Source organism: Heliangelus exortis, chromosome 13 (genome assembly GCF_036169615.1).
Source record: "Heliangelus exortis chromosome 13, bHelExo1.hap1, whole genome shotgun sequence".
In the NCBI taxonomy this organism is placed as follows: domain Eukaryota; kingdom Metazoa; phylum Chordata; class Aves; order Apodiformes; family Trochilidae; genus Heliangelus; species Heliangelus exortis.
The window spans coordinates 10,168,571-10,187,297 of record NC_092434.1 but is presented as its reverse complement, the minus strand read 5'-3'; the positions used below and the strand labels follow the sequence as shown (position 1 = coordinate 10,187,297).

General features: G+C 39.0%; 1 protein-coding gene across 3 annotated transcripts in view; it reads left to right on the top strand.

The window, feature by feature from the left end:
• The window catches only part of ZNF536 (zinc finger protein 536), a 338,017-nt gene that overhangs the window by 212,890 nt on the left and 106,400 nt on the right, over nt 1-18,727 (top strand). For all 3 annotated transcript variants that reach the window (XM_071756806.1, XM_071756805.1, XM_071756804.1), the window contains one exon: nt 6,138-7,715. In XM_071756806.1, coding sequence (XP_071612907.1) covers nt 6,138-7,715 — 1,578 coding nt within the window. The remainder of the gene's footprint in view (nt 1-6,137; nt 7,716-18,727) is intronic.

Genomic DNA, 18,727 nt, shown 5'->3' with positions numbered 1-18,727 from the left:
AGGTTATCAATAACTGTTTCAATGCTAAAATAAAAAATGCTGGAAAATGTTTTCAATATTTTCATTAAGCAGTATCCTCTGGAATTATAAGATGTTTGATTTCATTTGCTTTGCATGAAAGGAAACTATAGCTTGTTTAGAAATGTATAGGATCAGATTGCAACACAAATTGCCCCTGAGTGACTGTCACCCCCCCCACTTCTGACTGCCAGAGCAGTCAGTGTCAGGGTTCCTGTTACTGATGCAGAGCCCTCACGGTGCTGAGGGGCAGCAATTTGAGGTGCCAAGGGGCACCTCCAGAAACAAACTCTTTAAGAAACCTTATTTGATAAAGAAACCTTATTTGATAAAGGAGGGAGATGAGGGGGATAAAGAGGGGAAGTGTAGGGTGCAGTGTGGATTTTTAAGAAGGTGCGTGGTAAGTTTGAAAAAATATCAAAGCAGCCCAGAGCACTAAATAAAAACAGATATTCTAGAAATACAGAGTTTTTATAAGAGAAGCTGAAACTAATAGTAAAAATATGTGCGTGACTATTAGGTTTATGGAGAAGAGGGTAAAATTCTGTAGATCTGGCAGGTTTTAACAATTGGTATCTTGCTAATACTGCAGAAGAATGTATAAAAATTTATCATTGGTATAGGAGACTAAATATTCTTCTATTCTCAGAAAGAAGCCTGATGGTTTTTATAAGTATTTCTCAATGGTACAGTTCTGCCATTAAATAATGAGGCTGTTATGCTGTAGCCCACTACATTTTAGTATTTTTTAGACTGAATTAGACTAGATAACTTAGAGATAAAGTCTGAAAAACCCTGGCTGAAGAGCTCTCCAAATCATTAAAGTTCACTTAAAAAACCAAGTCTTGGAACAGAGAGCAAGTTCTAGAGCACTTGTAGTAGCAAAAAAGCTCTGGCTATTCTAGTATTCCCCAAAAGAAAGAATATTAAGACCTTGAAATTATAAATGGAATACCCTGACAGAATTTTGGCATAAAATTACAGAATGAATTTTTAACTATTTAAGACTTGGTAGCATAGTGAATTCCATTTTATTTTATGAAAGTAAGTTCCATCAAGTTTCTTGTTTTTTCTCCAGGCTTATGAAAGTAGCTTGTTCCATGTGTCAATAGTCACCACTTGCAAACCACAGTACACAGAGATTAAGTGGTACATAAACTGACAGTTCCACGGCAGTGCTTTCAGCTCCATCTATTTGGTATTTCATAATTATCTGGGAGAGTATATAAAGTCACTGTTGCTAAAATTTACCAATGGCACAAAAAATGGTAAGATGCTAAAAATCATGGGGAGACACTGATTACTCTTTTACTCAAGTGGGCTCTTTTCAACAATATGAATTCTAAATCAGTAAAATGTAAAGGAACAAATACTAGAGGCATTGATGAATTTGGCCTAGGATTATGGCAGAGAAGCAACAGTTGATTGCTGTAGCTGTGGATGCAAACACAGTCTCAGACTGTGTAAGTTTAATATAAAGTTGAAATTTCATCAAAGCTTTAGTGTAGATACCAATCATTTAAAAGGACATTGAAAAACTGGGAAGGGTATTCCACTCAAGAGTGAGAGAAAGTGAGGAGGTGACTGGTTTGCTGTCTGCAGGAACCTTTCTGAGGGAAGAGGTTTTTTTCCTTTAACAAATCTGGTTGATCTAGCAGGGAAAATTGTAGCAATGTTCATTTGTAGGAAGCATACTTCAGAAAAATTCAAGATAGAAATCAGGCACACATTTTGGGCAGTGAAAATACTTCACTAGTCAAACAGTTTACCTGGAGACATACTGGGTTCTTCTTCAGTGCCATGATTCAAACAGAGTATGTTTAAACTAAAAAAGTAATTTTTTTTTTCCAAATTGTAGTTATGATTTGATGCAGGAATTATCATGTGAGGGTCTTTGGCTTGTGTTGTACAGCAGATCAGACTAGATGATCATAATTATCCCTTCTGGCCTTAAAATCTGTAAATCTATTTATAATCTGGCTGTGGTCTCCTTGCACAGCCCGCAGCAGATAATTCCTATGACTAGTGTGATCAGATTGTGTTCTGAGCAGGACTGATGATAGCTTGCATAGATAATACATCTGTGTTTTTGTGCAACCTACTATACAAATAGACCTGTTTCTACTGGGCAACATGTCTGTTTCCAGTTTTCTCCCAAGCTTTTGTGCAGATTTTGCAAGCAGCGTTGAATTGCTACTGTTTTAAAGTATCCTGGTGTAAAATAGTTCTTGTGAGATGTCTTGTGTCTTGTAAACCAGAGCAGCAGTAGATAGATGGGAACTGTGATTCTGTTGCCCACATATGTTAATCCCTCTAAGATACCCTTTTTTATTGTACAAACTGGAATATTCTCTCTTTCTACTCCATTGTGAAAATGTTTGCAGGGATGCAAGCAGGGCGAGAGAATTAACAAAATCAGGATGGTCATTGCCTTAGTGAACAATGAAAAATGACTCTTGGATATGAAATGCAGAAAATTATTTTGAAAAAGGCATGTTCTCTCACTCCTACATAGCAACATTAATTTATGTGAACTGATACTAAGTGTTAAATAACTCATCCAGACTCTGCTTTTGGCATTGTTACCAGGGTAGTCATTACATTGGGATGAATTCTCTGAAACCTTTCCTCAAAGTAGGACATGCAAACAGATTGTCTTCTAACAAGTATCATAGCCTTCCCCTCTTGTCCCCTGTAGTATTCTTTGGAAATACACTATTGCAGATCTGGCAGAGTCCTGGAAATCAGGGAGTCCTTTGGGTCTTTCAGTGAAACTGGCTCGGTTACTGGTTAGTTTTGTTGAGGTTAGGTTGGGCTTTTTCCCACACCAGCTTCTAACTCTGTTTTGTCATTTGTACAGGGACTTAAGCAAAGCAAAGCTGGTTGTTCATGTGAATGGATGAAACAGCATCTAAATATCTGTGCAATTAGTGAATTTAGGAAATACTGACAAACTAAATGTAAAAGACTCAAAGCTGATTTACTGCCTCCTACTCCTTTTCCTAATGCCTGGCCTCGAAATAGCAGCAGTTAAGATTTGCTTTGAAGTAAGCTAAGCACTGCCAATGTTTGGATCTAAAAGAGAAGAGAGGGGTTTTGAATAGTCCCTTTTGAACAATGTTATTTGGCCAGTCATGTGTTGGAAAGGTGGCACAGTGTGTTGCCACGTGTTGAGTCCAATTTCAGACCTTACGCTTCAGATCTCCTTTCGAGCTGTGCAAGAGGTGGGAGCACCACAGAGGCAGTGAACCAGGAGTAGGAGAGATTTGAACTTTTATCACACTGTCTCAGTCAGTGTCCTTTTTCAGTCCAATGCATAGGGTGTTGGTGGTGAGCTGTGTCCAGATCTCCTCTGCTAAAAGAAAGATCACTCAGAGGAGAAGCCTTCAAGAGAAAAATGTAATGACTTCAAGGCTTAGTAATTCAGAATAAGAGTATGTTGTGCCCAGTGCTTAAGACTGAAGATACTTTAGAATTACAAAATGTTACTAGTATATCCTCTAGTTGGCATATTTTAACTCATGTATACATATTTCTACAAACTTCTACTCCCTGCAGAACTAGTTATTTGATGGTTGACATAGCACCTGCTGTACTGGGATACACTTTGTAATAGTTTCATTTGATGTGCAATGAAAACACACACTGAACTTTCATTAGAATAAAAGGAATTTTTCAATATAATTGTATTAAAGCTTTCCATAAAGGTGTAGGGGATGCTGAAAGCTCAAGTCAGAGCATTTAACCTTATAAAGTCTGTTCGTTTTTTTTTTTCACCAATCTTCTTAGGCAACACTTAAAATACCAAAGTTGTGTCAGAGGTCAGTAGTGACTTTTGGCAGTATCTGGTGGGACAAACATGAGAATAACAAAAAACAACTCAGAAATACTGCAGCATGTACATGCTCTAAAAACAGCATTGATGTTCATCCCCGTACTGACTGGCAGCACAGCTGCTGGAGGTTGCAGGCTCCCAAACAGCACTGCAAAAACAGACAAATAGACACCCGGTCTATTCTGTCCCCTTGTTCCTACCCTAAAATGCCTGGGATGGAGGTGTGTATGCTCAGATGCTCATCTGAGACCTGGAAAACCCAGGCAGACGTGATGCATCTCAGTTCAGAGATTCTTCCGTGTCAGTAGGAACTGGTTGCTTTTGCATAAATCCCATTGAAGCACAGCCCCTACTTCTCATTGGTGGAGTGCAAGAACTTAATGAGGTGATTGTGGAAGACTCAGAAATTGCACTGAAATGTTTAAATCCAAGTTCTTCTGTTAAGCTGTGTGAACCCAGGGCTAAAGCAGTACCCATGCTAGTTACTACCTCTCCCTGTGCTAAAACCATCTTGTTTGAGATGCTGCACTTTTCTCTTCTAAACAGGTCGATTAATGTGGTTGATGTAAAGTTCTCATGTCTGCCGTTTTGCTATAGGATTACACTATGGATTTAGAATTTCCACTGCTTGTAATTTGCTTCAGTCCTGTCTGAATGGCAGCACGGATGCAGCTGCCGCTTATGGTCAGCTCTGCTCGTGCAGTGCTGTGTGGTCATTTGAGTGTTCTGGTGTTGCATCTCATTAGTAAATTCCTGTGATCTGTGAGAGAAGCAGCTTCCCAAGTATTTACCAGCCTTTCATTTAAGCCCGTAGCTTAAATAACAAAAGTTAGAAAGCCTTTCAATTTTGTTTTAAGCAGATTCTGAGGTTATTTGAAAACGGGCAACTTTACAGTTGATTTGGTGAACTACATGATATGATACAGTATTTTTACTGTGGAGGAAGTTTTCAAAACAAATATTTGCAGTGTACCCTTTGGAGAAGGCTTGCCTTTGTCTTTTAGATCAGTCTGGAAAAAGAAGCTATATGGAGAAAACAGTTTCTTGTTGAACTCCCTCATAGAAATAATTGTCAATATTGACAGCTCACAGGTCTTTCAGATTCCTGTCAAATTTTGTGAGGATTTCTGTATTTCTCCCTTTAAAAGGAACCCTGCATTACTAACAGGTGCAAAATGTAGATGTGCATATTTTTAGATGTATGGGGGGGTTTTATATGTCTTTATGATCATGTGTGAATATGTATTACATGTGCAGGATCTTCTACCTCTTAAAATATATGAAGAACAATAAAAGTTTAGTGCTAGATTCAAATATATATATTTAATTCATGAAAATAATCCTGTATGTTTTAAAATTCTATTCAAGCTAATCCTAGAAAAGTGTTTATGGTAGGTAAAAATTACACATTTTACTACTTGAGCATTAGAAATGCCATTAGTACAAATTTAAAGATCTGCAAAAAATAGTAGATAGCGCTAATTTCAAAGACAAAACCTAAATATATTTTGTAGTTTTTTATTACTTGTTTTCTTTTTTATTTTGACTACTTTTTATTTTAACTATATGTTCTTACATGCAGCAATCATAATGTAGTGTAATGATATTAATATTTTATAGAAACTGTATTTATAGTTCTTTATTTAGAAACAATGCAGTAGGTCTGCAGATCTTTGAATCCTTCTGGAATGGTGCCCTCCAAATAATGATAAATTACTTGTGCAGTATGCCATTTGCTAATTATATCCTTGATTTACTGCAGAGCAAGACTTAAATCATTCATTCCAGTCTTGCGTAACAGTGCCATAAAATTTTTAGGTTTAAAAATGGTTTCCATGTGTATAATTTAAACAAATTTTAGAGCAATTGTATACACAAAATATTGCAACCATCCATTTGTTACACTCTTTGTCTCTTTTTTTCTTTTTTAAACTTGTACTTTTAATGATTACTGTGGTTGAAATTGTTATGCTTCATTTTCATAATCATAGCTTTTAATTCTACAACAGTTTTCTACATGTTAGATTAAGAAAAAGATGGCTAATTGTGTGTAGATCCCATGTCATTCCTGAATAGCCTCACATTCTAGAAACCGATTTTAGAAATACTCAGTCTATGAATTAGTCTTTGATTAAAATTTAAAAAAAAAAATAATTAATCATTAGCTCTAAGACCTTCTTCTTTTGAAGATTCCAATGTTGATTTTCTTTTTCTTCACTTATCCTTACACCAAAGTGCACTTAACTCCCTTTCTTTATGTTTTTCTCTTTCTCTATACCTGTAGGTGAGAAGCCTTACAAGTGTCCGCATTGTGATTATGCTGGTACTCAGTCTGCATCCCTCAAATACCACCTGGAACGGCACCACAGGGAGCGACAGAATGGAGCAGGACCACTCTCTGGGCAGACTGCAAGTCAAGAACATAAAGATGAGACATCAAGTAAAAGTTCCGTGTTTATTAGACCAGATATATTGAGAGGAGCCTTCAAGGGGCTTCCTGGTATCGATTTCCGCAGTGGCATGGTCTCACAGCAGTGGACGTCAGGAATGCTGTCTTCTGGAGATCAGCAAGGACAAGCAGCTGGCATGTCATCTGAAGTGTCTTCAGAAAATATGAAGGGTTCAGATATATCTTCCAAAGGTACACACTTCTCTGAACTTGGCCGTGCTTACCAGAACATGGTTGGGAATGGAGTGAACTTTCAAGGGTCTTTGCAAGCTTTCATGGACAGCTTTGTCCTAAGTTCTTTGAAGAAAGGTAAAGAAATGAAGGATAAAGCGCTCTCAGATCCACTTTCAGCAAAAGCTCTGGGCTCAGATGGTGGTGAGGAAAAGATAAATAGCAAGTCCTCACAGAGAAAAACAGAAAAGTCACAATACGAGCCTCTTGACTTATCTGTAAGGCCAGATGCAGCCTCCCTCCCAGGCTCATCTGTTACTGTGCAAGACAACATCGCTTGGCACGGCTGCTTATTTTGTTCCTTTACAACTTCATCTATGGAACTAATGGCTCTGCATCTCCAGGCCAATCACTTGGGCAAGGCTAAACGTAAAGACAGCATTATAGGCAACAACAAAGACCAATCTAGAGAAGCTTCAGCCTCGGTTAATAAAGTGAGCTTGCTCCCTTCTGTGCAGTCCAGCAAGGAGGCAGTGGTTTCAAACATGCTAAGCCAGCTGGACTCAGCTTCTGAGAAAATGACCCAAGGACAAAATAAAGAGACCCTGGGAGAGCAAAAGAGCACTGCGTGGCCCAGCCACATGGAATCCACTTTTTGTAATTTTTCAACAGACTTCTATAAGCAGTTTGGTGTTTATCCTGGTGTTATTGGCACGGGAACACAAAATTCTTGCACCAGTAATGAATCTGAAATAAAAACACAATCTGAAGATGACCCAAATATTCTTCTTTCTGACTCTGTAAATAAAAGTGCTACTGATGACCTTTCTGACATAGCTTCATCTGAGGATATGGAATCTTCCAAGGAAGAAAACATTGAAGATGAGGACATTGACACGGAACCAGATACTATGAATAAGCAGTTGTCTGCCCTAAATAAAGAAAGCAGTGAAGGAAGTGACAACATCCAAAGTGCAGTCACCTCACAACCAACACAAGGGCTGGCACCGCCACTGCCGCAAGCGTCAGAAAAGCAGTGGCACAGTCAGAGTCTTCTATCCTCCCATGAAACTGCACAAGGAGTGATGAAGCCTGAACAAGTTCAGGGTCCACAGGTCCTGGAGAAGCAGATGAACATGTTGTCAGTCCTAAGAGCTTACAGCTCTGATGGCTTAGCAGCCTTTAATGGACTTGCAAGTAGCACAGCAACTAGTGGATGTATCAAGAGACCTGACTTGTGTGGTAAGTTTTAGACCTTCTTTTAGACCATTTCAGAAAACACTTGTGCAGAATCATGAAGCTGCTCTTTAAATATACTTAGTCATGTTTGTTAGTAATACAGTTTTTTAAATGTTAAACCCTGTGGGCCAAAATCTAGTCTTATATGTGGTCTACTCCATTGAAATCAGCAGTGCTGCATGCATATACTTATACAGGATTTTAGAAAGAACTTGCTTTTTAAACTAGAGTAGCAGCAATAGACTATCTGTGCTAGTGGCATCTGAGGGGGATACTTACTGCTTTAGCATACTCAAAGGAGGAAAAAGTTTTAAAAAATTTACAAGGTAACTTGCAAACTTTTCAGTATTTTGATATGAGTAAGAACCCAAGAAAACACTGGATGCTTTGCTAAGCAAACCTTGCTTTCTCTCTCTCTTTTTTTCTTTTTTTTTTTTTCTTTTTATTTTCCTTTCTTTGAACTGAGGTGTGTTCAGTTAACACAATATTATTGAAGTCATGGAATTTGTCTACCTGTGGCAAAGAGCCCTTTTTTTTGTTCTATTTCCCTCACTTCTTTTTTAATTATATTTTCCTGGTTTGTTTCAATGGCACCCATGCAGTAGTTGCCCTTGACCATTTTCACTATTCTAACTAGCAGTTGTACAAATTGTGATTTGCCTAATTAAGAATATGCCTCCAGGTAATTAAAACAACAACACACAAAGCAAACAAAACCACCTTTTACCCTTATTAGTCTCAGATTTACAAAACTGCCATTTTACTTCCTCGTATCACACACATCATATTTGACAAGACTGAAAGCTGAATCTATTTAGAACAAATAAGAATTAGGATTCTTTCAATTTATCTGCTATTTTGTCACCGTAGTTATTGTTTGAAAGAGATTTTACAGTGAAAATCCTTTGAAACAGAATCAGTTTAAAAAGAGGGATCAGCAAAGGACACAAAAACTTCAGTAATGTTCATTTCACTTAACCTTCAAACTAATCAGAACACTTACCGTCAGAGCTGAACATGCATAATAAAATGTATTCAAGTTAAATAAAAAAAAAAAAAAGAAAAAAAAAGTGATCAAAAGTTTAAAGCCTGACAATTTAAAATGAAACCCTAAATCTGCAGACACTTAAGAGTGGTTATCTTGGTTAACTTAACGTTAGTGGGAGCTTTGTTTGACTTTACTAGGGTAATATATGTGCTTAAAGCCTAACCCCTCCTTCAGGCCCCTGTCTTTTTTTCCAAGTGTATTAGTTGGTCTGATTAATTCTCACAAAGTTAACCTTAGTTGTTTTCTTAGAGCATTTTGGCTTCACAGTATCACCACTACCTAAACTGAATCACAAGCCCAGGTATCCAAATGGCCTTACTTGTATCTCAATTCACTAAGAATCAATTCAGATAAATTAAAATATTTCCAGATTCTTCAAAATAGGAGTTAGATTACTGATAATTTGAAAAGAGTTGATAGGTGATTTGATTTGCTGCTGGTAAAATCCTACTTGGATTTTTTTTCTATTTGTGGAGTACAATTGATCAGTTACAAAAAAATACACATAGCAGAGAACAGATTCTCTAAACAAACAAGTGAAAAATTGAAAAATTAAGATTAGTTGCTACAAAACTCTTCTATACCTCTTTCCAGATGTAAGGTTTATAAAACAACAAAAGAATCCATTTAACATTTAATTCCTCCACCCACCAAAATAGTTTTTAAAATTCTTTCCTGCCATTTGTGTCTGCAGAATACAAGCATTAAGGTTGACTATTAAAATATGTTATTTAATTTTTCTCAATATCTCACAGCAGAAGTGGATAAGTGTGAATAAACCCTATGTCAGTAGTTCTTTTTTCATTTGGCCGGCTTGGACACCACCTACTTGAAAGTATTATTTTTATGGAGTTTTCATTTTCTCTGTGATATTTTATACTGTGAAATCGCACTCCATCTGTGCATGCTGGTGTGGGGAATCTTACCTGATGTTTCTGTGCTTGCAGATTAGACATCAGAAGCACCCTGTTCACTTATTAGACTGATTTCCCTCTTGCACAAAGCCCATGACCTTAATCATGGTTCCATTTGTCCCTCCTAATGACTGAGAGATCAGAAAACTTGAGACCCACCTCCAGCACCCAGTGCCAGGGCATGGTTCTTGTGTTCCTTTGTATTTTGGGAGGCTGTGCATTTGCCTTTCTTTTTTACAGCCAATGATAGGGGGCCTGTTGACATCCCAAGAGAGAACACTGATACATTTGGTACAGTCTTTCCACAGTCAGCACAGAAAGGAGTGGTGTTTTTTCCATGGTAAGAAGAGTACAGTGGAAATGAAATTGAAGTAAAACATCTCAGCTTCAGTTAGCTGAGAGTGAATCTTTGATTGGCCACGCTAATTGAGTTAAATTTCTGGCTGCATAAAAACAAGCTGGGATTTTCAGTGATCCATGTGGATCATTTTTAGTTGGCAGATTTTACCTTGAGATAATGGGTCCATTTTTAAGCACAAATCTTGGCATGAAAACTGTTTACTTTCTAGAGGAGAATGCCACCAACTCACATTGTTGTTTTGGAAGGTCACCACACATGGGGGGAAGCAGTCCTCAGTTTCCCTATACGTAGAATGAGAGAGACTGATGATGTACACATAATTAATTTATGCTTCTATCATGCTTTGGGCTATAGGGATGAAAGACAGAATTACGAAAGAACCATAGTTACTGCATAATGCAGAAATATCCACGTGCAAATGCCACAGAGAAAAAAAAAACACAAAATTTTGTAATATTTCTCCTCTACAAATAGGAGATTAGGACAGAACAGAAAGAAACAAAAAATACCATTGATGAATTTAGGGTTACTCCTGACCTGTACTTCTTTTCAGATTCTCAACTGACTACATCTAGGAGCCCATCTTGATAATCTTTGTTACCAGGCAGTTTCTAAGCAGAAGACTTGCCTTTCCTTGCTGTTTGGCACCCAGTAGCCCAGCATGGAGGGGAAGCCCAGGGTGATGGCTCCATGGCTCGGTAGCTATCTTGGACATCTGTGTACTTTGCTTTCACAGCACTTGCTCATTTGAGAAGTTATGCTTGCAGGCTCTAGATCTATTCTGTGTTTAAGTTTTGGAAGAACTGTTTCCTTTTCCATTTATGCTTTTATCTTTCTTTAGTCATCCTACATACAGGTAGTTGTATCACAGTAATATTCTACCTCCTGTTCCAAATCATTAATTTACATGCGATTTGCACAGCATCTATTTATGGCAAGACACTTTCCTTTCTCTCTCTCCTTCCCTTTAAATTCTTCTACTTTTGTGTCTAAGGCAGTAAAATTTCCCTACTTGGATTTTCTGCTTGGGAAGTATTTAGTCTTTCAAAGAAGAGCTGGTGGGCTCCAAAACTACTGGCCAGAGATAGTCCTGGGCATTAGCTGGTTGGTTAATGGGCTAGTGCTATTAAACCCACACTTAATGTCATCCAAAAGTATTAGTTTCATGTTGTCTCTATAAATCTAATTTGCTTCCATTCATGCTTGCTTTGCTCTGCAATTAGTGCTGTTTTCTCCTGCGTAGGCTCCACCCATTATCACTTCTTTTGCTGTTTGAGAACAGGGCAGGGCCCTTCTGATCTGTGGCAGCAGCCTTGGATTTCTGATCCTGAGAAAGGCTGAGCACTTCAGTTGCCTTTGGAGCAGAAACCGTTCAACGTTGCATAGAATTATTAAAATGTTCAGCATTATAACTTTTTGAAATACCTTCCAAATGTGGAACTGCAGCACAGACAAGAGGGCTGGGCAAGGGGAAGATAGATTGTGGCAGATTATTACAGCTTTATTGTCACATAATTATAGTGCTCTACCCCAATGTTTAAATAGGGAATTTAGCTGCTGTAAATTACTTATTGCCACAGGTGTCAAAACCAAAAAGATTATAATGCTAGCCCCATCAGAACTACCACCAACATATAAAATACAGAAGAAGATTTTTAATTATTTGTGGTAGCTTGATCTGAGTCTTTATTGCAGCTCTTTTAAATTATAAAATCCATATTAAACAGAAGCAAAATATATGCAAGCTCTAAGGACAGCTGTGAGGCGATGGAAGGTCATCCTGCTGCAGCAAACTGTAGTAGTCCTGCCCATTTAAAATTAATATATTGTAATGCACTTAAGTAACCCAGCATTTTGTTGTGATTTGCAGTTGAAGGAGAAACCAGAATATTTTTTCCATTTAAGGCAAAATGAAATGATACAGAAATTGTGCTGCAGACTTTTCTTTACCCCATTATCGTGGTTTTGAAGAGGTTTCTTTAGTTTCAGTTAGGAGGTCCAAGGGCTTCTTTTAGTGTACAACTGTGCTGCAAAATAGGAGAGCAGCACCTCAGTCCCATGCCTGGGTTTCAGCTGCACTTCTGGATGTCACAGTGCCATTTGCATGGCAATATCAAACCAAACTCATATGGCTTGCTTCCTTTTTTTAATTAACTGGGAATGCCAGTGATCCAGTGAAGTTTGTGTTGCTGGATAAAAGGGCCGGTCTGTGAAGCATTGTATTTGCCAAATGGTTCACTAGTCATTTCAGTACAAACAAATGGATGGTGTCTGTAAGTCTGCAAACACTGTTGACATTTAGCCTTGTTTATGTTACTTTCCTTTTGCTGCATATTTTTGGCTAGAAAAGAAACTGTCTGAATCAACACTGACTTCCTAAGCAGAAGCTAAGGACCCAAACTTGCATCCCTCATTCTCAATGAGTGGGACAACTTACTGACTAAGGTTTGCAGAATCAGGTCCTGTGATTGTTTGACTTTAAATTTCATTGCTATACTCATGTAATTTCATTTGATTGTATTTTGTTGTATCAGAAATTAGTCAGGTGATAAGTTTGGCATCACCCTTTTGCTTACTGTTAAAAACTTTTATTTCCTATAATTTTTTGTATTGCGGTGTAACATCCCCATTTCATTTATGTTTCTGGAAATTAACCCCTTAAATATCGGATACAACTAAGTGCCGAGTACCTCTTATTCCCAGTGAAACTGGAGGCATTCAGCCCCTCCTAGCACCAGATCTGAAAGGGGGATTGTGTTTGCAAAAGGAGGCCTTGGTATGTGCCTTGATTTCAGACATCAGTGGCCAGCCGCACCAAGGCAAATCGCTAGCACAGAAAGGCTTTTCTTCTCCTTGCAGAGACAAAATAATGATGTAAGCTTAGAGCTCTATGATTTTACTCTAAGTTTCATCTCCTGAACAATATATTCTTATTGTTTTTGTCATATCCAGGTCAAATTTAAATTAGAATTTAGGATTAGGCAGAGCCATAGAGATGTTTCCAGGTCTTTCCAAAGTGAGACAATGCTGTGGTTTGTGTTTTGGTTCAGGAATATATATTCTTGTGCCTGAAGTGTAGTGTTTCCTAAAACTACTCATAAACATGAAAAATTTAGACATCCTTTGTAAGTCAAAACTAAGTGTACGATTAATACTTATTATGAGGCCAATTTTAAACAATTAATTTGACAGCAATTATAATGTTATTTTACAGGCTTTCAGAAATAAATAACAAAATTCATCTTTGTAATCTAAAGAATTTAGGATATCTTTATGTGGAGATGGTCTTGTTATGCACGGTATTGCATATCTGAAATTTCTGAGGTTTGCTCCCACCTATTTAGATACCCGTAGTACCAGGGATAAATAATTACCTGAGGCTTATTAATTGTTTCAGCAAAGAAAAAAACTATATACCTTAAGTGTAAGCATTAATATATGTATACACAATACATCCACAATATATAACAAACCATCGTAATAGTACAAAATTAGAGGTCCTGAATATGTTCTGTTATTTATGTGTTTGGCAAGCTTAGAGAATGGACTTTAGTATGAGTGAAAATTCTCTTAACATTTTTAAGGTTATTTATTGTCATTTCCATTTGAGTTTTTAATGGTCCTGTATTTTGTAATGCTTTAGCAGGAAAAAAATACTGTAGTTATCTTTTTTCATATTCTTTAAGCAATATTTCTAGCTTAATATATTGTGCCAGGTTCTCCAATATTAACCAAGAGAGGCAGTAAAATTCAATGAACAGCACTCTGACATCCACAATTTAAAACCTGTGATTGAAGTGAAATGTGTAAACTTCTAGTGGGTTATCATGTGCTTTGGAATAGAGTATTGTTGGAAGTAATTAGAAAATATATTAAGGTTTCCTGGTAATGAAGGTATGTAAGTTTTAATAAATGTTGCTTTCTGAATAAGTGTCAAACTATATCTTTAAATGTATATGGAGTTACAAGTTAGGTCACTTCTGAATGGAATGTAAAACAATACTAAAATGCTTCAATAACTTATCTCAGTGTTGCTAATAAAAAAAAAAGCTGTTAACCATTAGTGCAGTTTTGAGTCATTTTGTTAATTCACTCAAGAAAATTCTCTGAGAAACTTCTTCTTTTTTGTAGACCAAAGACCACTCCTGCAATCCAGTTATTTGATGCTTTGAGAGGCAAACTCTGCAAAGCTGCTTGTTGGCCTTTGAGAGGATATTTATGAAAATGCAGTCTTCTAAGGAAGGAGTGGTTTGTTGTTAGGAAGATGCCCTGTATGGCTAGGCAGGTATATAAGGGGTGGGCATTAGACTTGTTTCCTCTGTCACAGAAAATATCATGGAAATGTGGGACCTGTTTCTCCTCTGTAAATATTCAAATCCAGCAGAAATTTTTGTGGAGGCCACTGGGTTAAAAGTTAGTAACATGGGATGGATTAAATGTGTATTATTGCCTGGTACTTGGCCAGACTGAGCTGGGTCCAGTCCTGCAGCTGGAAATAGAGCCTTAGTGAGTAGGGGGTGTACAAGGTCTGTCCCTGCAGAGAAATCCCAGGAGCACACAGCTCATGAGTGATCTTTCTTGGCTCATCTTGCCAAGCCCTACAATAACTCAGTCTCCCATATTGCAGGTAGCACTGAACTCTCCTTTTTGTTTCCCATGGGAAGGAAGAATGTGTGCTAAGTGTTCTGAGATGGGTCTCCCTCCTCAGGCCCGTGTGCCATTCACCCAAGGCAATGCAAGCATAGGATAATAAGCATCCAGTTGCATCATTTCAAGTAGTATCATTCAGGTCTGTGGTAAGTGTTTCCAGGATGGGACCCATACGAGGTGGCCTTGTTCTGTGCACTGCTGGGCACACAATAGAAGCTAAAGCAGAGCATGACCAGGGCTCCCAGTGTCACATCTTCATTAATGCTGTCAGTTTTGAATAGCATATTGGTACTTTTTACTTATTCCACCAAAACACCATGAGTCAGGACCTGACATTTGAGTGTTCTGTGTCATACTGAGAAAAATCTGTAGTTCAGCAGTAGGACAATTATATTATTTTGGAAGGGCTAGAAATAATACAGCATTTGTGAGACAACTGTAACATTTATCCAGACTCAGTGTGAGATTGTTCTTCCTTTTATTTGGAGAGCATTTCCAAAAAAGTATCAACTAGGAGCAAAGAGAAAAAAAAGACAAGAAAAAGTGGCAATTATGAATCCATTTAACCCCCATAGGGTATAATCTCATCTTGTGCAGAACTACTGGCTGTTACATGCTTAAACTTCTATGCAGTGAGCTGTGAATATAGTCCTTATTGTCCTGTGGGCAATATGACTAAGGAAAAAATATCTCTGTAAGACAATGGAGCATTTGTCTGGATGGCATAACCTAAGGTCCATAACATCAAATCTAAAGTTGTAATTATACAGCTGCAGTCACACCACTCAAGTGAAGGCTGTGTCAGCACTTGTATTATATAAGAAATCCTGTTTTCAAGGGTTGATGAGTCATATGCAATAAACATTTCTCACTGAGCAATTGTTTTGGTTGTTCCAAAGCAACATCTAGGTGCAGGCCTTTCCCCAGTAGGACGTTTGCATCTTCTGCAATATGCCATGGCTTAACTTGGTACTTTATTTTTCTAATTAATGATCTTTTCTGAGCTACGAAATTACCTAGAAGGTTAAGGGATTTGTGCATTTCTATTGCTGTCAAAACATAAGCTGATTGGAGAAAACTCAGGGTGGGTAAGGTCTTCACTAACTAGGATTATAACAGGTGAACCATGTCTTTCTCAGAAGTTCCAAAATTTTTTACAGTTTGTCCTCCTCAATGTTGACTAATGTTACATGAACACTTCCTTAGAAGCCCCAGTCATGATTTTATTTTTTGAGATGCCTTGAAGTAGACCCTTTCAAACTCATAGTAACTCTTGCTGCCATTTGAAGCAGCCACACGTTTGCTGACAAGGAGCAGACAGAAAGAAGTTTATTTACAGCAGCACCACAGGGCTGAACTCAGAGCACTGTGCATCCTCCTGCACAGTAAAAGGAATCCACTTAGGAGTGAGACAGAATAGCAAAAACCACAACAATTTTTCTAGTACATGACATTTCTAGGTAGGTATGCTGGATGAGAGTGACTTGGGCTAACAGATGCCCCTGCCTGGGCATGGCCATTTACAAACAGGTGTTCCTGAACCCCCCCATGCCAGGCGTTTGCACCCAAGCTGCCTGGCTCTCCCCATTGTCCCTGGAGTGAGACTCGGGCCAGAAGTTTCTTTAAGCTGATCTCCTCTGATCCGGGGCGTCTGTAGCTCCGTTCCCTGCATAGAACAACCATTGTTCAGCTCACAGAGCAACCGTGGAGTAGAAAATAGCATGCCATGCTGGGGATCAGAGAGGGAATTGTTCCTTAATTATCTCTTACTGAAGGAAAAACCCAAGGCAGATCCCAATATGTGCCATGACTCTGGGCAGAACGTGAGTCTTTTAAATCAGATTTGGAGTGGGGGGTTCCCATTCAGAAGCTGGCAGCCTGCAGGTCTACCTGTGATTCACTCACTGACCATGAAAAGAAAAAAGTTTTCCATTTTGGATCCTCCATTGTGAAATAGAAAATAATAGTACTTATCTCCTTGGTAGGAGTGTTGCGAGGATAAATGAATTAATTAATATTTGTAAAGCACTTTGAAGATGAAGAACATTATGTAAGTCCTCAGTGTACAAATTCTTCCTTCTCTGATATAACTACAGTAAGCTATAAAACACTGATGAAAATAAACACACATGGAAAATATGTGTTGGGTGTTTATATACCTTCAGTGTCCCTGCAGAGTTCCCGCCTTCAGCCTCAGCCCCTCCCTGCACCACCCTGCTGGCTCTTGGGGCTCTCAGCACCTGCAGGAGCTTTGATGTATTTTGGCCGTGCTGTCTGTCCACCTAATCCGTGAATTTTGACCTGAGGGCTCTTTGGAGTGCCAGCTGGATTGAGCTGATGGTTCTTGACCCAGCTGTCTTGTGCAGCCACGCAGCACCAGGGCCCAAGCAGGAGATGGCTCAGCAACACGTCCAGTGGATTGCTCCTCCACTCACCCACTACGAGCCCGTGGGTCCTCCTGTGGTGTGTGAGCTCTGTGGTGTGTGAGCAGACCCTTGACAGGACCAAGGACCTGTCCTGCTCCCTGCCCCTGTTTGACCCCTCTTCAGAATCAGTGTGATGCTCAGTGTTCCTTCTCCACAGTGCTTGGCAGGTCCCAGTGTTCCTGCTCACATTTGTTCATCTGTTGGCTGAACTGGTTGTTGTGTGGTTTTAACTGAATGGCAGTGACTTCAATTCACTACTTGTAAGTTAAAGGTTTTATTGCCTGCTTTTCAGTGTTACCATACTAGATTAGTCCTTCCTGCTTTGTTAAAATTTTTTTTTATTTATTTATTCAAACCAGGGGGCACTTTTGATCCTAAACCACTCCCATGTGTAACAAGGCAAGTTAAGAAGATGCAAGGAAGGAAGACCAACACTTCAGCCACATAGATATGTGACATTTATCAATAGGGCCATGAAAGAAAAGGGTTGTGCACTGAAATCAGCAGGTTAAAGGTGAAATTCAGGATTTCTCAGGGGTTCTCCTCAGCTCACAGCTGCCACATAGATCGGTTTGTGGAAGGGATCACCTTAGCCCTAATTGTGTCTTTTTTTCACTCGTCCCATTGCACATCTAACCCTGTTCCAGCCTGTGCACTTCATTTTCTTTTAAATCCTTTCAAATCTTCCTGCTAAACCCTCTGCCAGTTGGAGTGCAGAGGATCTTCTCCTGTGGATGCAGGTACCACACTGGCACGAGCTGGCCAGGTCCAGCCCCAGCCCCACTGCTGAGAGCTGAGAGCTGAGAGCTCGGCTCTCCCTGCTGTGAGCTTGAAGGGGGCAACAGCTTTTCCTCAGTGAAGTCTGCTGCCATGGGGCCAAATGCACCAAGAAGCATCACTGGCTGACCCAGACAAACCCAAACTGAGCAGCACCAATGTGCACTCAGCCACGCAGTTGATTTATCCATCCCCCGACATAAGAACTGCTTGGTAACAGGGAGGTCTATGGGTGTATTCACTGATCATTACATAACTGTATGTTGGGGTGGAACAGAAGAGAAACAAACCAGAAAAGCTTTCCCAAAGGATGGAGGTGGGAATCCCATTAACGTGACGGCTCCCTTTTTAGTTGCCACAATGATTGACAGCTGGATAAGGTCAGAAGATGAAAACCAAGCCATGGGGGACAGAGCAGGGAGGGGAGGGGGCTGATCAGTTGAATAAAAAACTGAGTGTCAGTGCTGGGGAAGGAGAAAACTGGCACTCCCACCAGAAAAATGCTCACCCTCTGCTCCCCTACTGTTTGTTTGGGGAAAATGCTGCAGCTTAATCAGAATTATTTACAAGATAATGGTCCATTGTTTGTAGTAAGACAGATGCTGTCTGTGGGAATTTGGTGTTTTATGCTCTATGCATTACAGTGCCATTGCTGCGTACAGATGGGATCTCAGTGGTATTGTTGTTATCCACTTTTTGGAAATTTGGAGGATCCTTACCATGAAAGAAGGAGCCTTAAATAGGAAAAGAGTTTTCTTGGGCCCAGAACTGGTATTTCTCTTAAGGTAGAATTGTGTTTGTACATGTATGGGAGAAGAAGAGGACAAGGTGGAAGCACT